The 19,627-nt window shown below is 32.1% G+C and overlaps 1 protein-coding gene across 12 annotated transcripts in view; it reads left to right on the plus strand.

Annotated features, from left to right (window-relative positions):
* The window catches only part of chb (CLIP-associating protein), a 358,527-nt gene extending 339,469 nt beyond the window's left edge, over positions 1-19,058 (plus strand). For all 12 annotated transcript variants that reach the window (XM_085823772.1, XM_085823773.1, XM_035371225.2 and 9 more), the window contains 7 exons: positions 108-156; positions 473-599; positions 8,367-8,495; positions 8,630-8,767; positions 11,963-12,031; positions 15,178-15,294; positions 16,789-19,058. In XM_085823772.1, coding sequence (XP_085679898.1) covers positions 108-156; positions 473-599; positions 8,367-8,495; positions 8,630-8,767; positions 11,963-12,031; positions 15,178-15,294; positions 16,789-16,896 — 737 coding nt within the window. In that variant the 3' untranslated portion in view covers positions 16,897-19,058. The remainder of the gene's footprint in view (positions 1-107; positions 157-472; positions 600-8,366; positions 8,496-8,629; positions 8,768-11,962; positions 12,032-15,177; positions 15,295-16,788) is intronic.
* Positions 19,059-19,627: the final 569 nt, after the last annotated feature.

Raw genomic sequence — 19,627 nt, forward strand, 5'->3', positions numbered from 1 at the left:
AGAGGAGCAAATCAATCATACTAAAAAAGTATAGGTATGATTATTTATCTGATGAGAGCATACTTTGTAACTCCTCTTGACTGATTCTTGTATTGTTTTTCTTTCAGATCACAGAACCATATACTCCATTGTAGATGAACTTAATCAGAGCTCTCGGTTAGTAACACTTCTTAATCATGTACATAAATATTAAATTTCATATTAATTGTATTTTTATTATTTGATTAAATGTATGTATTTTTTTTTTTCTATTCCTGTCTTTTGTTTCTGGGAATTTAGTTAATTTATGTTACAAAAAGCAAAATCATTGTAATTTTTTATTTAATTTATTTATTTATTGCTTTTAATGTATTGATTAAAAATGTTCGTGTAATCCTTATTCCTTATACTACAGTCTCTTCGGTTACCTAACTGCTCACTATAATTTCTCTTTAGAAGCTTAAAAATGTATATATCTTTGTTTCTTAATTAGGAATGAAAAGAAAATACATGCTTTAGGTCGATTAATTAGCCTTGCCAAAGAGCAGTCTTCAATCATCTCAAATGAAGATTTTCGGAAGATCTTACTTGAAGTGATACAGACTGTAGAAGATACATCGGTAATTCACATTTTTCTTTTAAATTGTAAAATGTATTTTCTTTCATTCTTATATATAAAGGTCTTGGCTGTGTTATTTTTGTATGTTTTATGTTAAGAGTGTTTGTAGCGTTAGTTTTATAAGTGTGTTATATATATATTTTAGCAGAATTCGCAAGCATTTGTAGTTTAAATGTGAAATTTAATTTAAGTTCTCTGAAATATTGGCACAACAGACTGAGAACACTAACAATTAATTTGAAAATTCCACTGCACTGAAGTATCTATGTCTAGCTCTATGAAAAATACGTTATCTGTGTAAGAAAATGCAACACCAGGAAGATTTAGTTATGTAATTATGCCAATTGCTAGGATTACACAGCTGAACAACTTATGTAAATGATCAGAAATGCAACTTTGTCACGACAAGTTAATGAGATAAAAGGAAGGAAAACATCAAATGAATCAAAAGTTGTTACACTCTGTTGCTGTGGGAAATTTAGTTTTCTAGCTGTTCATCTTAGAAAGTGCAGATGATGGAAGATGGTGATACCTTATGTCTAACAGGAGTAAGCAGTATTTATGCCTCATTTTCCACTATCTAGAAATACCAGCACCTCCTGTGGTGGCTCCTAAAGATGCTCTGTCAGAGAACAGACTCAGTTTTGAGAGTGGCAGAGATTCTTCTCATATACAATAGCTTTTTGTATTTTCAGAGTAATGTCTAATAATAAATATGTGACAGTAAGATTATATATATATATATACAATGTATGCAGTACATAACATAAATATGTACCTCAGAAGACACATATAGTTGAAGAAAGACTTGGCAGATGCCATGGAAATTGGTTAGTTTTGGCAGTCAGATGTTTTCACGAAGGGCTTCATTTAAAGTCTAATAATCACTGATTAGTCCTTCCATAGTATTGCAGCTTAACACACCTATGTGCATCAACAGCACAAAAGGATTAGGAGGAGACAGATTGAAGAAGGAAATGTAAATCATGCTAGGAATTTTGATGCATCTAGCTGTTTGTTAGTATACTTTTGTATCTGAAAACATGCAGTTGCATGCCTGCAAAGCACAACTGTCAACATTATGCAGATTGTGTGGAGAGCTTTGGATACTCCAGTATCAGCAACAACGTTTTCTAGACTGTAGATGAAAGCAAAATGCAGTCATACAAGCCTTTACACAGACTGCTGTTGACACAAAACCATTAATGCCAATGACAATAAAATTAAGGCACTGCCTCTGAGATGACTGAATGGTTAAAGGTAGTAGCAACAAGTCTTTTTTTCTGTTTCATCAGTGATAGTTCCTGAGTAAGAATGTTAAAGCAATGTGGAGACAGGTTACCTTCTGCTGAAACTGTTGAATACTATACTGTTTGAAAGTTAGCACAATGTTCAGGTTCCATTGCCATAGATAGTTGGTCATCTATCAGAGATACAATGGTACAGGGTAGGAGTTTTATAGCTGCTTGCATTACCCTTCCTGTAATGAATGCAAAATGCTCTTTTCTAGCAAGATAATATTCAACTGCCCATGACAGACATCAGCAAACAAGCTTGTAAGGCACCCATATGTGTCTTTAACCACCTACGTGTTCAGATCTCAACCATTTGAAATTTATGAGACATTGTTGTCTATCATTTGCTTGATCTATCCCAGCCTGAATCAAAGCGCAAGCTATGGAGGATGGTTGAAAGAATGTGGTTAGCCATTTCATATTACACTACCTGCACTTTAATTTCATTTGTACCTCAAAGGGTTGCTGCTTATTATATTTATTTATTGCAAGCTTCTAAGGGAAAATGTTTAGTTAAGCAAAATATTTTGACATGCAGTATAACATCTAACTTTATATCTAACTTATATCTGTCTTTTTCCATAAGAAATATCTAAAAATTCTTGATAACACTTTGTTGTCAAATATTTGTTTGAATTGTCAAACTTGCATTCATTCCCATATAGGCTGATGTCATTAACATATTTTAAAATAAATCGATAATAATATGCTGTACTGAGAAAATTAATCCTCTAAGGGTTATGGACAAAAAATTCCTTATTGAAGATAGCTTTCCAATTTGTTATATTCGAAAATTTCTGCCAGCTCCTAATGGATCTGGTTTTATGTTGGGAGGAGGGGGAATCAAAGTGCAAAACAAGAGGGTCATTTGGAATTTAAAAAAAATACCACTTATTCGACGAAAATGCGACACCAAAAAGGAGTGGTCAAAAAGTGGTGAAATTTGGAAAAGAGACAGCAAGCAGCAATAAGTAAGTGATCTTTATTTCAAAATGATAGTCAGAATACAAAGCAAGAACGGCATCAGCTCAGTAGGATGTAGGACTACCGTGGACAGCAATGCATGAAGAAACACGTCTAGGCATAAGAGTCAATAAGAGTACGGATGGTGTCCTGAGGGATGACTCTCCATTCCCTTTCAACCATTTGCCACAGTTCGTCTTCTGAACGAGGCAGGGGCAGACTCTGCAAACGGCATCCATCACATCCCACACATTTTTGATTGGTGACAGGTCAGGAGAGTACAGTGGCCAGGAAAGCATCTGTATACCTTGCAGACCATGTTGGCAGATGCAAGCATTGTGTGATCGGGTGTTATCTTGCTGGAAAATTGCATTAGGCAGCCCCTGAAGGTAGGGAATTGCCACCGGCCGCAGTACATTATCAAAGTATCATTGGGCCGTCATAGTGCCCTGAATGCGAACTAGAGGTGACCTGAAATCATAAGCAATAGCCCCCAAACCATTATGCCACGTTGTCGTTCGGTGGGATGTTCCACAGTTACTGCTGGATCCTATCTGTCTCCACGTCGACGCCACACATGTATGCGACGACTGTCACTGGATAAACAGAAGCATGACTCATCTGAGAACACAACGTTTCGCCATTCTGCCATCGACATCGCTCCAGTCCAGCACCATTCTAAACGTTGGTGTCTATGCTGTTGGGTCAATGGCAGTCTTCTTAACAAACGGTGTGAGTGCAGGCCACGTTCGACCAATCGACAGGAAATGGTTCTGGTTGACACGGGAACATCCAGGGTATCTTGCACATGCTGCAGAATCGCAGTACAAGTGACTTGCGGGTCCGCCACAGCTTGTCGGCAGATGCATCGATCCACGCCAGCTGACATCGCTTTGGCTGCACATCTTCTTCCCACATTTCCTTGTTCCAACCATGCTCACCATAGCCAATGCACCGTGGTCGCATCCATAGGGGTATCAGCTGCGATTTGGCGTAAGAACCAACCTGCCCTTCTCAGTCCGATCACCATACCCTTTGTAAAATCATCTATCTTCTGGAAGTGCCTTCGTTGACGGCGGCCTGGCATTCTCTCCTGTTACATGTATCCTCCGGGACAAAAACCAGCTTTCTTCGATAATTTCTCTGGCAGAAATAACGACACGAACGTTGCCCAATCTGCGCGTTCCTTCCCTTATATCTTACTTCACGTGTGTCGGAGAGCTGCACATTTCACATCATTCACATAACTCAGTGATGTGCGTCTACTCTAAAATTTGCATAAATTTATGAGCATTCCTTCTTGGTGTTGCATTTTCAATGTCGAGCAGTGTATATAAAGAGCACTCACTTTCCTTTTTGGAAAGAGATGACCAAGTGATTACCTCTATAGGGGAAATTGCGAATACTATTGGTGAGACATTTGCTGCTATTTCTTCCAGCGGAAACTATTCACTTGCATTTCTCTCTATGAAGCAGTGCTCTGAAAGAAATCCTATCGCATTCAACTCTTCCAAATCTGAGCCTTATAATAGAGACTTTACTATGCTTGAATTAAGGAGAGGTTTGTTGCAGACACATAGGTCTTTTCCGGGTCTTGATGGCGTGAATCACGAAATGCTGAAGCATCTGTCCTATAAGTCACTGACTGCCCCTCTCACTCTTTACAATAGAGTGTGGAAGGAGCGTACTTTTCCCAGTGCATGGAAGAGAGCTGTTGTGATTCCTATTGCTAAGCCAGGGAAAAATCCAAGGAATCCCTCTAACTATCGGCCAATTGGCCCTTACGAGTTGTGTATGCAAGCTCTTTGAAAAAAATGGTAAACAGCCACCTAGTTTACTTCTTGGAAAAGAATAATATTATATCGCCTTATCAAAGCGGTTTTCAAAAGGGAAGAGCAACCGTAGATAACATGTTCCTTTTAGAGACATCCATTCAAAAAGCTTATGTAAGAAGAAGTCACCTTATCTCAGCATTCTTTGATATTGAGAAAGCTTATGTTAAGGCACGGAGATACAGTATACTTCGAGATCTTCATGACAGTGGCTTTAGTGGAAACCAACTAATTTTCATTCAGAATTTCTTGAGCCCTAGAACTTTCCAAGTAAAGATTGGCTCTGTTTTGTCGGATGTTTCTTAACAGGAAGAGGGTGTGCCTCAAGGCTGTGTACTTAGTGTAACCGTGTTGAGCTTAAAAATAAATTCTGTATTAAAAGAACCTCCTCTTACTGTGTTGATGATCTGCAAATTAGCTGTTGATGGACAGACATGAGATACATAGAGAGGCAATTGCAGATGGCTCTGAATAAGATCCAAGAATTGTCAGACAAACAGGGATTTACATTTTCTAAACATAAGACTTTGTGCGTGCACTTTTGTAGCGAAGCGCGAACACCTTCTCGGGTACAAACAAGCGCTTCACATTTACAGACTGTAAAAATAGTCCAGTCTAGAGCACTTGTTTGCTCTAGACTGGACTATGCGTCAGTTGTTTACGGATCCACTCGGTTGTCAGTGTTGTTAAAACTAGGTCCTGTTCACCATGAAGCTCTTCGGATTTGTTCTGGAGTTTAATAAGCTGTGCTTACTTGATAATGTGTGTAACATTTTATTTAAAACACATCCATCCTGTGTGCCTACCTTTCCTTTAAGAGTTCACCCTGTCATTGAGGAACTCTCCCTCTCTGATATGTGCCCCCAAGCAGTGCAAAATTTTGAAATCCCACCTTGGGAAAATGCACGGATCCAGCTTCTTAATGTTTTGAACCATCATGTGAAGGCAAGCACTAACGACATCGTTTACAGACAACACACACACACAGGCTTAAATATAGCAGTTATCTTCCAATATATACAGATGGACCCAAGTCAAATGTTCAAGTTGGAATGGCTTTTGTAATGGATGATCCATAGAACTAACTGCAATATATTATGGTTTTTTGTACATCTCAAAGCTCTGTCACAAGAAGTTCATACAGTGTATAGACTCATATAGTGCGCTGAAAGCATTAGAAGCTTTATACGACACTCAGAATGCTGTAATAGTGGATGTTCTCAAGATACATATACACTTAACGCGTCAAGGATATGAAATCCTGTACTGCTGGGTTCCTGAACATGCAGGAATAAAAGGCAATGAGCTGGCAGATATCACAGCAAAATTTGCTGTTGAACTGTTCAGTCGCCTCATCCCTTTTAGAGATATCTGCTATACCATCAAAGAAAACAGGGTTCGTAGCGGTCCTTACAAGTGCTTATGAGTCCTTATATTTGAAAATAAAATATAAAGGCCCTTATAGGTGCTTACTTTTTCTTTAAAGCCCTTATTTTTTTGTTTTTATTTTTCTCCCGTACCAAAGCCGAAACTAAATAAACAACTTTTTTTCCTTATATGCAACGTCAGATGGTGAATCATACTCTCGAAAATTGCTTTTCCCCCCTTCCTCTGCATTAATGTAACCTATGGTGCGCACGAGAGTACAGATAGGTGCACGTCGTTCTATTGGCCAAAGAATTGTGAAAACCTAGAAAATTCCGGTACATTCGGTATTCTTTTCGTCCCACCCAAATACTACACACGTTTGAATTTCTATCAAGATTTTAATAAATTTGCATTCTCGTTCCGCGTTGTCAGTTCATATTCATGTTTATTATGATCCTTATGCTTATATTATGAGCATATTTATGAATATTTATAATAATATAATTGCAGTAACTGCTGAAGTATAGATAAACTTTCAAAAATGGGTGTGTTTTTACACAGATTAGCTTTCTAGGGAATAATATTCGGAATGGCTTAAATAAAAGGAAAGTAATCGAATAGTCAAAATAATTTCATTTTCTTTGCCAATACATTATACAGTACGGAGGTTGGGAGTTTCTCCGCAAAATCTCTAATATTGAAGCAGCGGACTTTTTTTTTTTTTTTTTTTGTCACTGTCCAATCTGGATTGAATAGGACTAAAAGTTTTTGCGGTCTACCCAAGCGAAGATTGATTTTATTCCGGAAATTTAATACAGTCTGTTGAAAATTAGAATCAGAAACACCCCAGATTAGTAAGTCTTTCTTTTTCTTTATTTAGTTCTTCTTTTGCGGTATTTTGTATTGATAATTAATTTTGATGTTCAGTCTGAGATTTGTTTATGAACACTTAAAAGAGTTTTACTGTGCTTTCTAAGCAGAATATTTCTCAGTTCCGTTGGTTTTTATATGATGCACATATCGAAATGTCAAAATCATTTATTTAGCCTAAATTTAAATCTAAAGAACGGCTACAATCTCCCCCACTCCTCTTTTTCCAGTTACTATCCGGAAAATTAGGGAATTTCCGAGTATGCTGGTTAGTTAAGCTTTTACTGTTAAAGGATGACTGAATGAAGCAATTTCCCGTCTTCTGATTTCAGAAATGTGCCTCTTTTTTACTTAAATTACTTTGCTTGGGATATATGTTAAGGGAAAACTGTTATGCAATGAAAATTTAGAAAATGTTCAGAATTTTGATTTAAGTTAAATTATTTAAATATTAATATGAGTGGAAAAATAAATTTTATTTATTATTAGGTGCCAAACGAATACAATTAATATGGCTTATTATTATTTATTTTCTATATTTTCAACTGAAATATCATCATTAAATTTTGTAATATATTTTAGTTTTGCATAGTTTTTTTTTTTTTCTTCTCATTGTAAACTAATTCTGTAAATTGAACTGTCATTTAAAATTTAAAAAAAAGTTAATTGTTTTCCATTGTTGAGGTAATGCTCATTCTCTTAATAAATATTGCATTGCTCATATTTTAAATTACAAGTCTAATTTTTCTTTTAAGGTTATGCAATTGTGTATAATGTAATTAGACAGGTGCGTATTTTTTCCTTAAAATGTGCTTGAAAAGTGCTTATAGGTGCTTATTTTTTTAACTAAAATGTGGCTATGAACCCTGGAAAAGATCCGGAAAAAATGGCAGCAACTTTGGGATGTTGCTGCCATTTTTTCACAACAAGTTGAGAACTGTAAGGCCCGAAATTGAGCACTGGGATTTTAATAGAAATCGTAAGGAGGAAGTTCTTTTGGCTCGCTTCAGGATTGGTCACACTAGACAAATAACTATCTTCTGAAAGCTGAAAGTGATTCTATTTGTTTAAATTGTAATGTTGGTCTATATTTTAATAGCTATGACTTCTCTCTCGACTGTTTAATTGGAAGAGAGGTCAATTGTAATTTATTTTATTATTTAAAAGAGACTGGCTTTTATTATCTAAATTTGCTTTAAAAATTGTGTATTGTATTTTAATGTGTGCTTTCACCTTGTTTTTATATGACTTCATCCTCTGTATTTGGTAAGCAATTTCAAAGCATCATTCATTCAAGATGTCATCTACCTCATGTTTGGCGCATTCTAATCGTTTTTGGTTTTGCACATAATCTTACTCTCACTCGCTGTCTGAATATGTAATGTATATATAATTTTTACTCTTTTTTCTTATATTTGTTAATGAAGCTTCTATTTATAGGTCTCTGTGAAAACATTGGCTCTGAAAGCACTACGTGAACTCATTAAGACAAAAGCAGATTATTTCCAAGACTATATAGAGCTCACATTGCTGAGGATATTAGAAGCACACAAAGATACTGATAATGATGTAATTTCGTATTCATTTAAAGTTTTTTTTTTTTTTTTTTTTTTTTTTTTTTCCAAGTCAAATATTAAAATTTAACTGTTATCAAAATGGATAAATATGTTCTTAAATTTTTATTGTTATCATTTTTAATACAGGTTACAAAGATAGCTGAGATGTGTTCTGCTGTAGCTGCTGTGAATTTGCCACCAGATCAGTGTGCACGTACTCTGAAAGCTTTGATTTTGACTGGCCAGATGCCTCTCAACCAAGCTGCCATTAAAATGTTAACTAAGGTTTGTTTATAAAAGTGATTTTATTATTTTTAGTGTATGTTTCTTTTCTATAATGGCATGATATGTATTTTTAGTTAAATAATAAGCAATAAAAACTGATTATCTTACAGTTATGTGTATTCTTATGCACATTTTAGAATTATGTATATATCTGTTGTAATCAGTTGTATATGTGCAAAAGCAATTAGATTAATACATTGTAATGAATGTTCACAAAAAGTAATCTTACAAAATTACTTCATGTAATTTTTATTTCATATTTTTAAATATTAACTTCAGAATATGTATCTGTTATACCATTCAGCAAAATTAATAGTTCCAAAATTAATTTTTTAGATGCTTAATATATTAGCATCTAAGAAAAATGTTTATACATATGGCAGTGATTTTATCATGGGAGGAAAGGCAAAGTTTGCTCTTCAACTGTAGGCTAAATTAGGCCAATGATGTGATCAAGAATTTACACTTATTATTTTATGATATCTCTTTAAAATGTTGCACTATTGGTTTATACTAATAGCTTTTTTAAAAGTTTATTATAACATCCACCTTTTCCTCAATGGCCACCAATGGCCAAATGGTAAAGTTGCTGAGCATGTGTGGTTCAGTCCAGAGTATGAATCCCGGCAAGTGGGCCATTTTCATATTTTATATATTTGTAACGTATATACAAGCTAGTTTCCCTAAGAAAATCCTCCATGAAAGCATCCCTTTCTTTAAACATGTAGCTCGTGAGCATTTTGCTATAATTAAATAAACCAAAACGAAATCACGCCTCTTTTCCCCAAAATAGCATTTATCAGATACAAAATGGAAATATAAATAAATAATTCATAACTGAATATACATTACATCAGATATGTTTTAATATTGATATATAAATTTATAAATATTCAAATTTTGATCGTATTATCATAGTATTAAGTGAAGTTATTATTCAAGTACATTGTGTTTCATTATGTGGTATTTATACATATACACATTTTCTACTTAAACTCCTTGAGTGACATGTCTGCTTTTATCCAGTCATGAGATTTTTTTCTCTCTTTACTTTCTTTATTGGTGTAATTGTCATCTTAATTAATAGACATTTATGAAAACTGAGACTAAAATAAGTAATTATACAAATTTAGTTCATTCATGAGCAGATTCAGAAACCTGTGTCATGCAGATGGTTACTGTAATGTTTATTGTTCAGCAATATATATTAAGTTAATATAAAGCTCATATTAAATGTATTTAAACATGGATAGAATCTAATAATTTTAACAGAAATTAAAAAATATGATAAGTCAAAATTTTTAGATTTATTTTATATTTGCAGCATGCATGAAATTTTTCATTTTTATAATTCCTAAAATGGAAGTTTGGCTTGTATAATATGAAAAAATTACCATCCTATAACAGAACATTAGTTTCCTTTCTTCATAATAAAGGCTTAGCAATTAGTCTTTAAAATATATCTTTTGAATATGACATAGATTGTTTGCAAACTTAACATTACAGCTTGGGGTGATTTACATATTCTTAAGCCATGGTATTTCCAAAACTTAACTTTGCAGTCGTTTATTTTTTTCCCCACCTGCAGCATTAGAGTCCAAAGTTCAAACATTAGAGGGAGAGAGTGAAGGCCCTTCTGAAGTCCATTAGAGTATGGCATTAGAGGTATCCATTAGAGTACAGCATTAGTTCTGGAGTACATTAGCACGACATTAGAGTCCAAGTTCAAACATTAAAGGGAGGGAGAGTGAAGGTCTTTTTGAAGTCCTTTTGGGGAGTTAAATCTCAAAGTGAGGAGAGAAAGGTCACAGTTTTTTTCATTTGTTACAGCTTCCACCTTTAGCTCCGATGTTGTCCCAATGAGGAGCCAGCAGTAGGTACTTCAGGACATCCAGCTCTTTGAATGGACTGAAGAGGTGATGAATTTGAGTCAGGGGGTCTTAAGGCTAAGGAATGATGTACACATAAAGAGATTGAGCTTTGAAGCTTCACAGGTAGTTGGTGAGCAATGAGTCAGTGAGCATTTTACTCACACGTGCATGGAAAACAAAACTTGATCTAAAGCCTTAAACAAGTATCCAGGTCTGCATTTTTTTATCAGCATATTGCTTTCAATAATCTTGCTTCTTTTCAACCTGTTCTTTTGGTTCATAACAATAACATTCATCACAACTTTTTGTGTGATGTTCATTATAAGAAGTTCCTTCCCCTCTCCTGGTTAGAACACAGACTTATATTTCATTAACAGAGTATTAAAGTGTGTCTTCTGCATTTCACTTACTTTTCTTCTTCATGCAAGAGACAGGAATTGACAAACTGTTTAAAGCTAAGAATGATACCAGATTTTTGTAGAAAATCTGCCCTGAAGATCATATGGTTACTTTTGACCTCTTTGAAAACAATTAGCTTACTTTTGAAAACTCTTGCTTCAGGCTGGGATATGTACATTGGTGGTATAAACATCTACCTTAAATTAATGTCCATTTGCAAATGCCATATTCATTGTATGAAAGTTTATCCCTTGTTCTAACAAATGTGTGTATAGCATCTCCCCTGCAATAGAATGGTTTGCTCCACTTTGAAAATGAATCAAAGAATATGGTGCATAGCATGGATAAATTTTCATCTTTTAATTAAATCTTAAGTAAATATATATAACCTGAGGCAGGTTGAAAATGTAAATTGAGTTACAAAACTTAAAAGGCGGGAACTCAGTTGTTCCATTGAATATTTCTAGCATTCAAATTACATTGCTGCATACTGCAGTTCAAATTCTAAAACAAAGGAGCCTGAATCATCAGTTTCTACATAGTCATTCGTGTTCAGGAGAGGAGACATGAACTAAGTCAAACAGATAAATTTATAATGGCATTTTTTTGGCATCATCAACAAATATTTCTCAATAGGAGGAGACTGAAATCCTTCAATCATATTCAACTTTAAAATCAAGAGAGCATTGTTATACAGTTGTTTGATTTGTTGCAATCCTAATTATACAATATGTATTAAAAATGTAATTCAAAGGTAAATTAAACCTTCAGATTATTTTTTCCTACAAAATATTTTATAGGGAAGAAAAATATTCTTACATACTATTTTGATCATTATTTATTTATGTTACTTATTTATTAATTTTCTTCAAACCCATTTCCTGTGGTACATATGCATATGTGTGTGTTTTCTTTCTCTTTACAGTTAGTAGAACATCATCCAAAGCAGACTGTATTGAATTTATTACCAGAAATCATGCCAGCACTTAAAAAAGTAATTTAACTGTTACTTAAATATATTATTCTAATTTTTTTATTTTAATTTTAAAAATGGGAAAAATATTAAATTTCTATTAAAATACAGTTTTAATACTTTGTGCATCTCAATTTTTTCAGATGGTCTTAAGGATAAAACTTCATGCACTTTGTATTAGTTTTTGCTGAATGACTTCTTACCAGTGTTTGTGTTTTCTGAATAACTTCTTATCTATGTTTGTTTTAATGAAGGTGTCTTCTTTTTTTACATTTTTAGCAACTTTTTATGCATTTTGTAATATTTCAGCTATGAGTTTTTGATTATCATAACTGATATTATTTATGTAAAATTTTGAATTTGAAATAAGACAGATATTACCTTAAACTGAAGCTGATTATTTTTCTGTTAAGAAAATTATAACTAATTAAATTTGATAGTACTTTTCTGTTAAGAAAATTATAACTAATTAAATTTGATAGTACACTGGCATGCAAAAATTAAAGGCATGGTGGAGAAATTAATGTAAAAGTTGAATAAATTTGCTGAACTGACCAAAGCAGTCGGGAGATCACTCAGATTCGCTGTCAGGAGATTCGTTATGATAAGACATGCTAATATATGAAGCAAGACATATTGTAGATATTTGGAAAGGTCATTAAGGAATATCAGAAACCCCTATACTGACAATGTTAAATTGGCTATTTTTGATGTACCTTTTCTCAAAATCGGCTGTAGATACAAGCTTGAAATTTTTTCTGTAATTAAAGTATACCTACCTGATTATACTGAAATGAGCTTTTGAAACATTTTAAATTTTAGAGTAAATTACAGAATATTTTGTTAGGCATAGTAAAATTTAGCACTTTTCTCACACAAAAAAAATTTAAAAAATTTTTTTCTAAGTTTATTACAAAAAGCTCATTTTAGTGAATATTAGGGAACCTAATAAATAAGCCACAAGAAGTTTAGATACTTGTGAGCAGTAGTTCCTGAGAAAAGGTATATCAAGTATATAAAAATAAGAAGAGTTGGAGAAAATCGCATTTTTACGTAAAAATCCTCATTGATCAAAGCAGTAGATGACAAATTAAAACTAGATTCTTTTTACAGTTCTAATTTTAATAGAGATTAAAGAATGGTATTTTTAGAAAGATAAAAGTGTAGAGAATTTGTAAATGCAAAAATCCGAAATCACAATTTTTTGAAGATTTTGGGGTTTTAACACCCTTTAAGTGTTCATAGTGTTCATTAGAGTGAGCAGTGTTTTCAGTATCATTAGTATATCAGTGGATTAGTTCTGTAGGCAGATAGAATGGGAAATGATAAAAACACAAGCAATACTGTACTGAACACACGCTATTAAATTGTTCTGTGGCCAGGATATTGCATATGTATGGTCATTTATTCACTTGGCAACTAATATGCAGCATGTATATTGATGTATACCCATCAAAGGTTGTGTTTTCCATAGTGATGGGAAAACGAGAAAGGAGGAACTTGGATATGGGGTCAAGTGCTTTTAATGTATAAGAGCACAATTTGTCTTGCAGGGAATTATACTTGTCTAAACATCTGGAGATATGGTGAACATTCAATTATGCCAACAACATTATTGAAGTTCACCAGTTTAGGGGTGGCAGAACTCTCATTGACGGAGACATAATGCTTGGTGGAGCTTCACATCTTTCAGAAAGAAAGTTCTCAGTCCTCATGTGCATCTTTTTAAAAATGTTTTGGGCCTTCAGTTTCTCATCGTGGTTGGCTCTTTATCATACTATCAATAGACAGCTGATGAATGTACTCACTACATTAATCTGCCACATGTCACTCAGACCTAAATCAAATCAAACACGTGTATTCTCAGAAGATGTCGCTTAATTTATCATCAGCTGCGAGCATTGATTTTACAACAGCAGTCAGTGCTACAAGAGGAATAGATCATGATGCATTAACAGTTTGTGGATCATCTCAGTACTGAACATGATATAGTGTAAATCTTGAATCTCAGTCAGGAGTAAAAATATCCCCTGATGAAGCCTGAATATTTTATGCCTGCTGTCTGTTTTATGTATATTTTATCTTCTTTGCTGCTGTGCTCCAACTTTACTTTTGATTAAAGGTATTTTGCATCCTGTGGATTCCTTTCGAGGTTGGTCTTTTTTCATAGTCTTTAAAACTCAAGGATGTTCTGGTATATTTTTTATCAATCTGAGCAAAATTCTTAGAATTTAGAGAGGAGTAAGGCAGCAGAAATTAGAGGTCATTACAGTTTGCATCTAGTGGCAAAAGCCCTAGAGCTGGTGTGTGTGTGTATGTATATATGTATATTCAAAATAAAGTAATTAAAAGTAAATTAAAAAGCCTATGACTTGCACTAAAGCTGCAAAGTTAATAAACTAATAATTCATAATTTGTAATAAGAAAACTTTCCATATACCATCTCCAAGGAATACAAATTCAATTTAAAACCATGAATGAAAAACAATTTTTTAGTCAGAATTTAAATTAGTATTTTAAATATTAATTTCAACTTCTTGTTTAAAAATCTGCTAAGAAAATTTTTAAATCGCAAAAATACCAAAAGTAAATTCTAAATATTGAAAAAGTAGTTATTGTCACTGATCGCAGATTAAGTGCCTTATCAAGGGGATAAACCAATCTACCATCAATTAACAACAGCTAAATTAAGAGAGTGTTTCATCTTACTTCCAAGTAAGCATCAAATTATTTGCTAGATTTAAACCATAAGTCAAAATTAGTACTCAATCCAAGAATCTTGTTAAACAAAGTAGCAAATACTCTTAAAATTAAAGTTTTTAATAAGAACACTATTAATCTGAACAAGATGCTTACTTTAGAAGACATATCCCCTAAACTGTCATTTCAATTTCAAAAACAGAAGCAAACAAATTAGAACATTAAAAGTTAATTCAAAGTCATAAGAAGATCAACAATGATACAACCTCAATATCTCAGATTTAACCTAATCATGTTATTTGTTTTGAAATTTAAATTATTCTTAGTATTTTGTTATTTGTTTATGAAATACAATTATTAAAGTTTCATTAAAAATGCATGCGAGATATTTGTTTAATTATATGTGGGTGTATATAGATAGATAGATAAATAGATGCATTCATTCTTATAATTATTTTTGTTCTTAGGCATATGACAACAATGAAAGTCCTGTGAGAAAAGCTGCAGTGTTTTGCATGGTAGCTATTCATTGTAAAGTAGGAGAGGCAATGCAGCCCCATTTGGTAAACTTAAATAGTTGCCAGGTAATTAGATATTTTTTCCTAATAATTAAGTTTCTTTTGTAATTTATGTATTTATTCCTTTCTGTATATATTTTCTTTTCATTTATCAAGATGTAATTAATATTTTTTAAAATTATTTTTTGAACATGCATTTTTAAGCTTATCGTAATCAAATGTGGTATGAAGAGTACTATGTTTTGTGATACAAAGAGTAATAAAAACTGTTTTGTAACAGTTCTGTGAATTGAATATCATTTGAAAAATATTTTTTGTGGAAAATTAAGAGCGTTTTAAGATGTTATCCTTCACAACAAATTTAAACATTGTAATTTAGTTGTGTGTTTCTTGATTTTCCATTTTTTGGAATATCTGTGTTAGTTGCTTGAATGTAATTGCTTCTGTCTTTGTAGTTTCTGCCTTAATCTTTTTCATACTGAGCTAATGCAAAAGAAATGATTGTAATTACATGTTCATTTTAAGTGCTTTAAATAGTAATAAAATCTGGTGCTTTGCAATGTGATATTTTAAATAAAGCACCATAAATATAGCTTTTGAGTACTATAAGCAATATTTGATTTTAATGATGAAAATCATATTAATATACTTAATACAGTGACAGAATAATATTAATAAACTGCAGTGTTTCCTGAAATTCCTATACTCCTTCTATATAATTAATAATGCTAAGTACCACTTGTCCACCCCCCAAAAAAAGAATATATACATTAATAACAATCAAAATAGATTCATTTTTAGCACATAAAAAAGTAATAGTAAACAGAAAGTAAAATGCATTCATAATAAAATATAAATAAATAATGTTCAGAACAGTCTATGAGAAAGATGAAACTGCTTATGTTGAGATGCCAGATCATCATAATTTGGTTCCTGGATGTTAATTTTGATCTGAAATTCGGTTCCAAACCCCAAAATTGTGTTGTTTTTTCTTTTCTTCCCCCTCCCCTTTTTTTTTACTTAATGTTGACAAATTAAAAAAAAAAAAAAAAAAAAAAAAAAGATGGATATGAAGTTGGTAAAGGCAAGATGTGTTTTTTTTTTTTAGGATTTTCTCTGTTGAAACTGGATGCACATGTTGAATTTGCAACCAGAATGATCTTAAAGTACACTTCTTATGTTTATATCTCAAAAAACCATCTGAAATATCATCTCATGTTGATTTCAAAAAATGGTTTATGCTAAATGCAGGAGTAATGAGTTTTTAATGCTGAAGTAAATTCATTTTACTGTTTACTGAACAAATACATTTCTAATTTCCCAAATATGTATATCTGTCAGTCATGTGAACTGTGTTTAGTTGTGCCTATTGCGGTGCATAACTGGAATGCAAGCTGAGCTCATTGATGGCCATCAAAAGGTTAAAATAATTTAATTAAAATATTATTTGTTGTAGCATTTACACTATGAGTTCATGGCTGGAAGCACTATAACTTTTGTTTTTATGACTCATATATGTGTTCAGTAACATATTTAATGTGCTAATTTTTCTCGCTCTAGATGAAACTCCTAAATATTTATATCAAGAAAGCCCAGACTCAAAATACTGGAAATGGTAGTGCTCCTGGATCTCCTGGAAACCCTCCATCATCTTCTAGCAGTCATTAAAGCAATCAGAAACAAATTTGTGATTGGATTACTTAGATATATACAAAATGGTGAATAACAGCGGATATACTGAGTATATATACTGGTTAAACTTGCATCAAACCTTAACAGTGAGCTCATTTAGGCTGTATCAACATAACCAGTTGCTGAATAAAACAGTCATTTGCTGTAGATACTTTAAATGAAAGGCTTAATATTCTAAATGCATTTTTCAGTTTCTGTATGGCTTATGCACTCTTCTGGTTTTTATATGTAAAGTATGGTTGCATCTTGTTAATAATTTTCAGATAGCTGCAGAGAATAATGAAAGTGTTTAGTTTTTGCTTACAGGTGTATAATAAAAAATTGATCTTTTGAACTTTGTTTTTTTTTTGGGTTCTGCTAGTCTTGCAGAGATATTCTTATTAATTCTTTTTTCAAAGAAATAATCTCTTTTTGTAATTTTTTTATGTCTTAATCATGATTTCCAAGGACTGACTTAATGTATATAGCATTCCAGATGATATTTAACACATTTTTTAGAACACAAAATGCATAGTTATGTGACTGATTGAGAGCCTGTGTTTATTGTATGTTTTACGTGTTGCATGTTGATGCATTTGATGAAGATTGAAAATTTCTTCGATCATATTATGGTTAATAAATAATTAAAATTTTTGGAACATTTAGTTTCACTGATAAGCCACATGGATAAGTGATAGGGCTAAATATTTTACACTCATTCACATTTCAGTGATACAGATATGGAAAAAAGAATTACTATTGTCTTTCTTGATGAAGTTTCTGTTAATGATGATTTCACTGTCTGTGTAGCTGAAATTCTGATCATGCTGGTGATTCACATTTTGAAGCTTTTGAAATGAACTTTAGAAGTGTGCTCATAATTCCTTATAATTTTTATATACTATGTATAATTGTTGTTCGTACCTTGTCTCAAATGGAGTATAGAATTACTGTGCTGTATCTTGCCCCTAACTTGTGCTTTGAAATTACTTACTATCCTGAAGCTAAAATGCAAGATTTTTTAAATTTCAACTATGCTTAATAAGAGTGTGAATAATTCTGCAAATTATTTCCTAGACTTTAATTCTAACATTATTTTACATACTTGCAGATTATGCTGCAACATATAAGAAATTGTAGTAGTAGTTAGTGGGATGATTTTTTCTATTTTTTATAATTTATTTCGGGATTGACATACATACATGAATATTTCTAAGTATATTTACATTTGTAAGAAACTAGTTTTATCTCAGAAATATCAAAATTTGAATCAAATACAAATTATTTGACTCATTCATTGAAAGAATAGTGAATGTTGTTTAAGATTTTTATAACTACCTCTTTGTTTAAAAATATATAATTTCTGTAGCTTGAGTGATTGAATGTGAGTAAAATGCCAAGAGTGCTGTGTTCTACTGTGATAATAAATATACTTCATTTGTTTGCTGCTATTCTTTAGAGCATAAATCCTTGCCAAAATCGGAAGAGAATATGAAAAATAAACATTGACCACAAAGGAAGTCGTTTATGAAAAATCCTTTCATTCATTAAGAAGATTACATCAACACTACTTTTTTACTTATTTTTTGCCATCTGTTAATACTGATGCTAGGTTTACTTGCAAACATTGTAAGAATTTCTTTTATTAGGAAACTTCAAATACTAATAAATTAACAAACACAATTTTAACATTTTCTTTCGTCATTGTATTGTTAACTGTATTTATTTTTAATATCTGAAATTTTCTGAAAAAAAAGATTATTTGTTCTACTAAATTGTATACTGTAGTGCAGAAATAATTAAGATCATTGTTTTTGAAATCATAAATGTTTTTGCATATTACTATTTGGTATCTTTTAATTCATGTAAAAAACACCATGCATATTTTCTTTTATAGGAAGTTTTATGGCAATTGTTTTAATGATTAATTTTATGTGTATATAATGAAAATGGCTTTAGATTATTTTTTAAAAAGTAAATGTCTTAACAAAGTGCCATCATTTCTAAATAAAGTCTTCACAACATGCTGTAGCTATGCCATGATTCAATTCATTGTTATCATCCAATCAGTGACATTTTCTTTATTTGCTAAATGTTAAAAATACTTTTGCTTTGTATAGTGTACATTTTATCTCTAAAATAAACTTGTGCAAAGTTTTCTTTTGTTGTTGTTTATTTTGTTGCTGTAATTTGCGAATAACTTTAAGCATATATTGATCTTTCCACTGCTTTGCATACAGTAAATTTAGGAATGGTCACATTGTTTAATTTTTTTATTGGAATTTTCCTGAATGGTGATGTTTTTGTCATATACTTATAAGTTTGTAATAATAAAATAATGATTCTGGAATGAAATGAAATAAGGAAAGTAAGAGAATTCAGGATCAGTTAAATATCATTTAATGTTGGAAATGCTTGTAAGCAGTGGCAGATTGCCACCCGTTTTAGTGGTGCATTAAATTCTGATTACTGCCTGTATCAAAATCTAGCTTTTAATTTTAAAATCTTAAATTTTTCTGCTGTTGATTGAGAATTAAAATTAGATTTTTTTAAAAAAAGTGAACTAAATATCCAAAGAATTGCTTGTGGATGCCATTCAAGAATAATAGGAAGCAGATTATATAAATTTTAAAAATATTCTTTATCAGATCAGAAAATAAAAATTTAATAATTCAGCATTCATGTTAGATTTTTTCATTTATTTATCAAATCAATCATATAACATCAA

Source organism: Stegodyphus dumicola, chromosome 9 (genome assembly GCF_044657685.1).
Source record: "Stegodyphus dumicola isolate Sdum_Otavi_A_Nest chromosome 9, ASM4465768v1".
NCBI lineage: Eukaryota > Metazoa > Arthropoda > Arachnida > Araneae > Eresidae > Stegodyphus > Stegodyphus dumicola.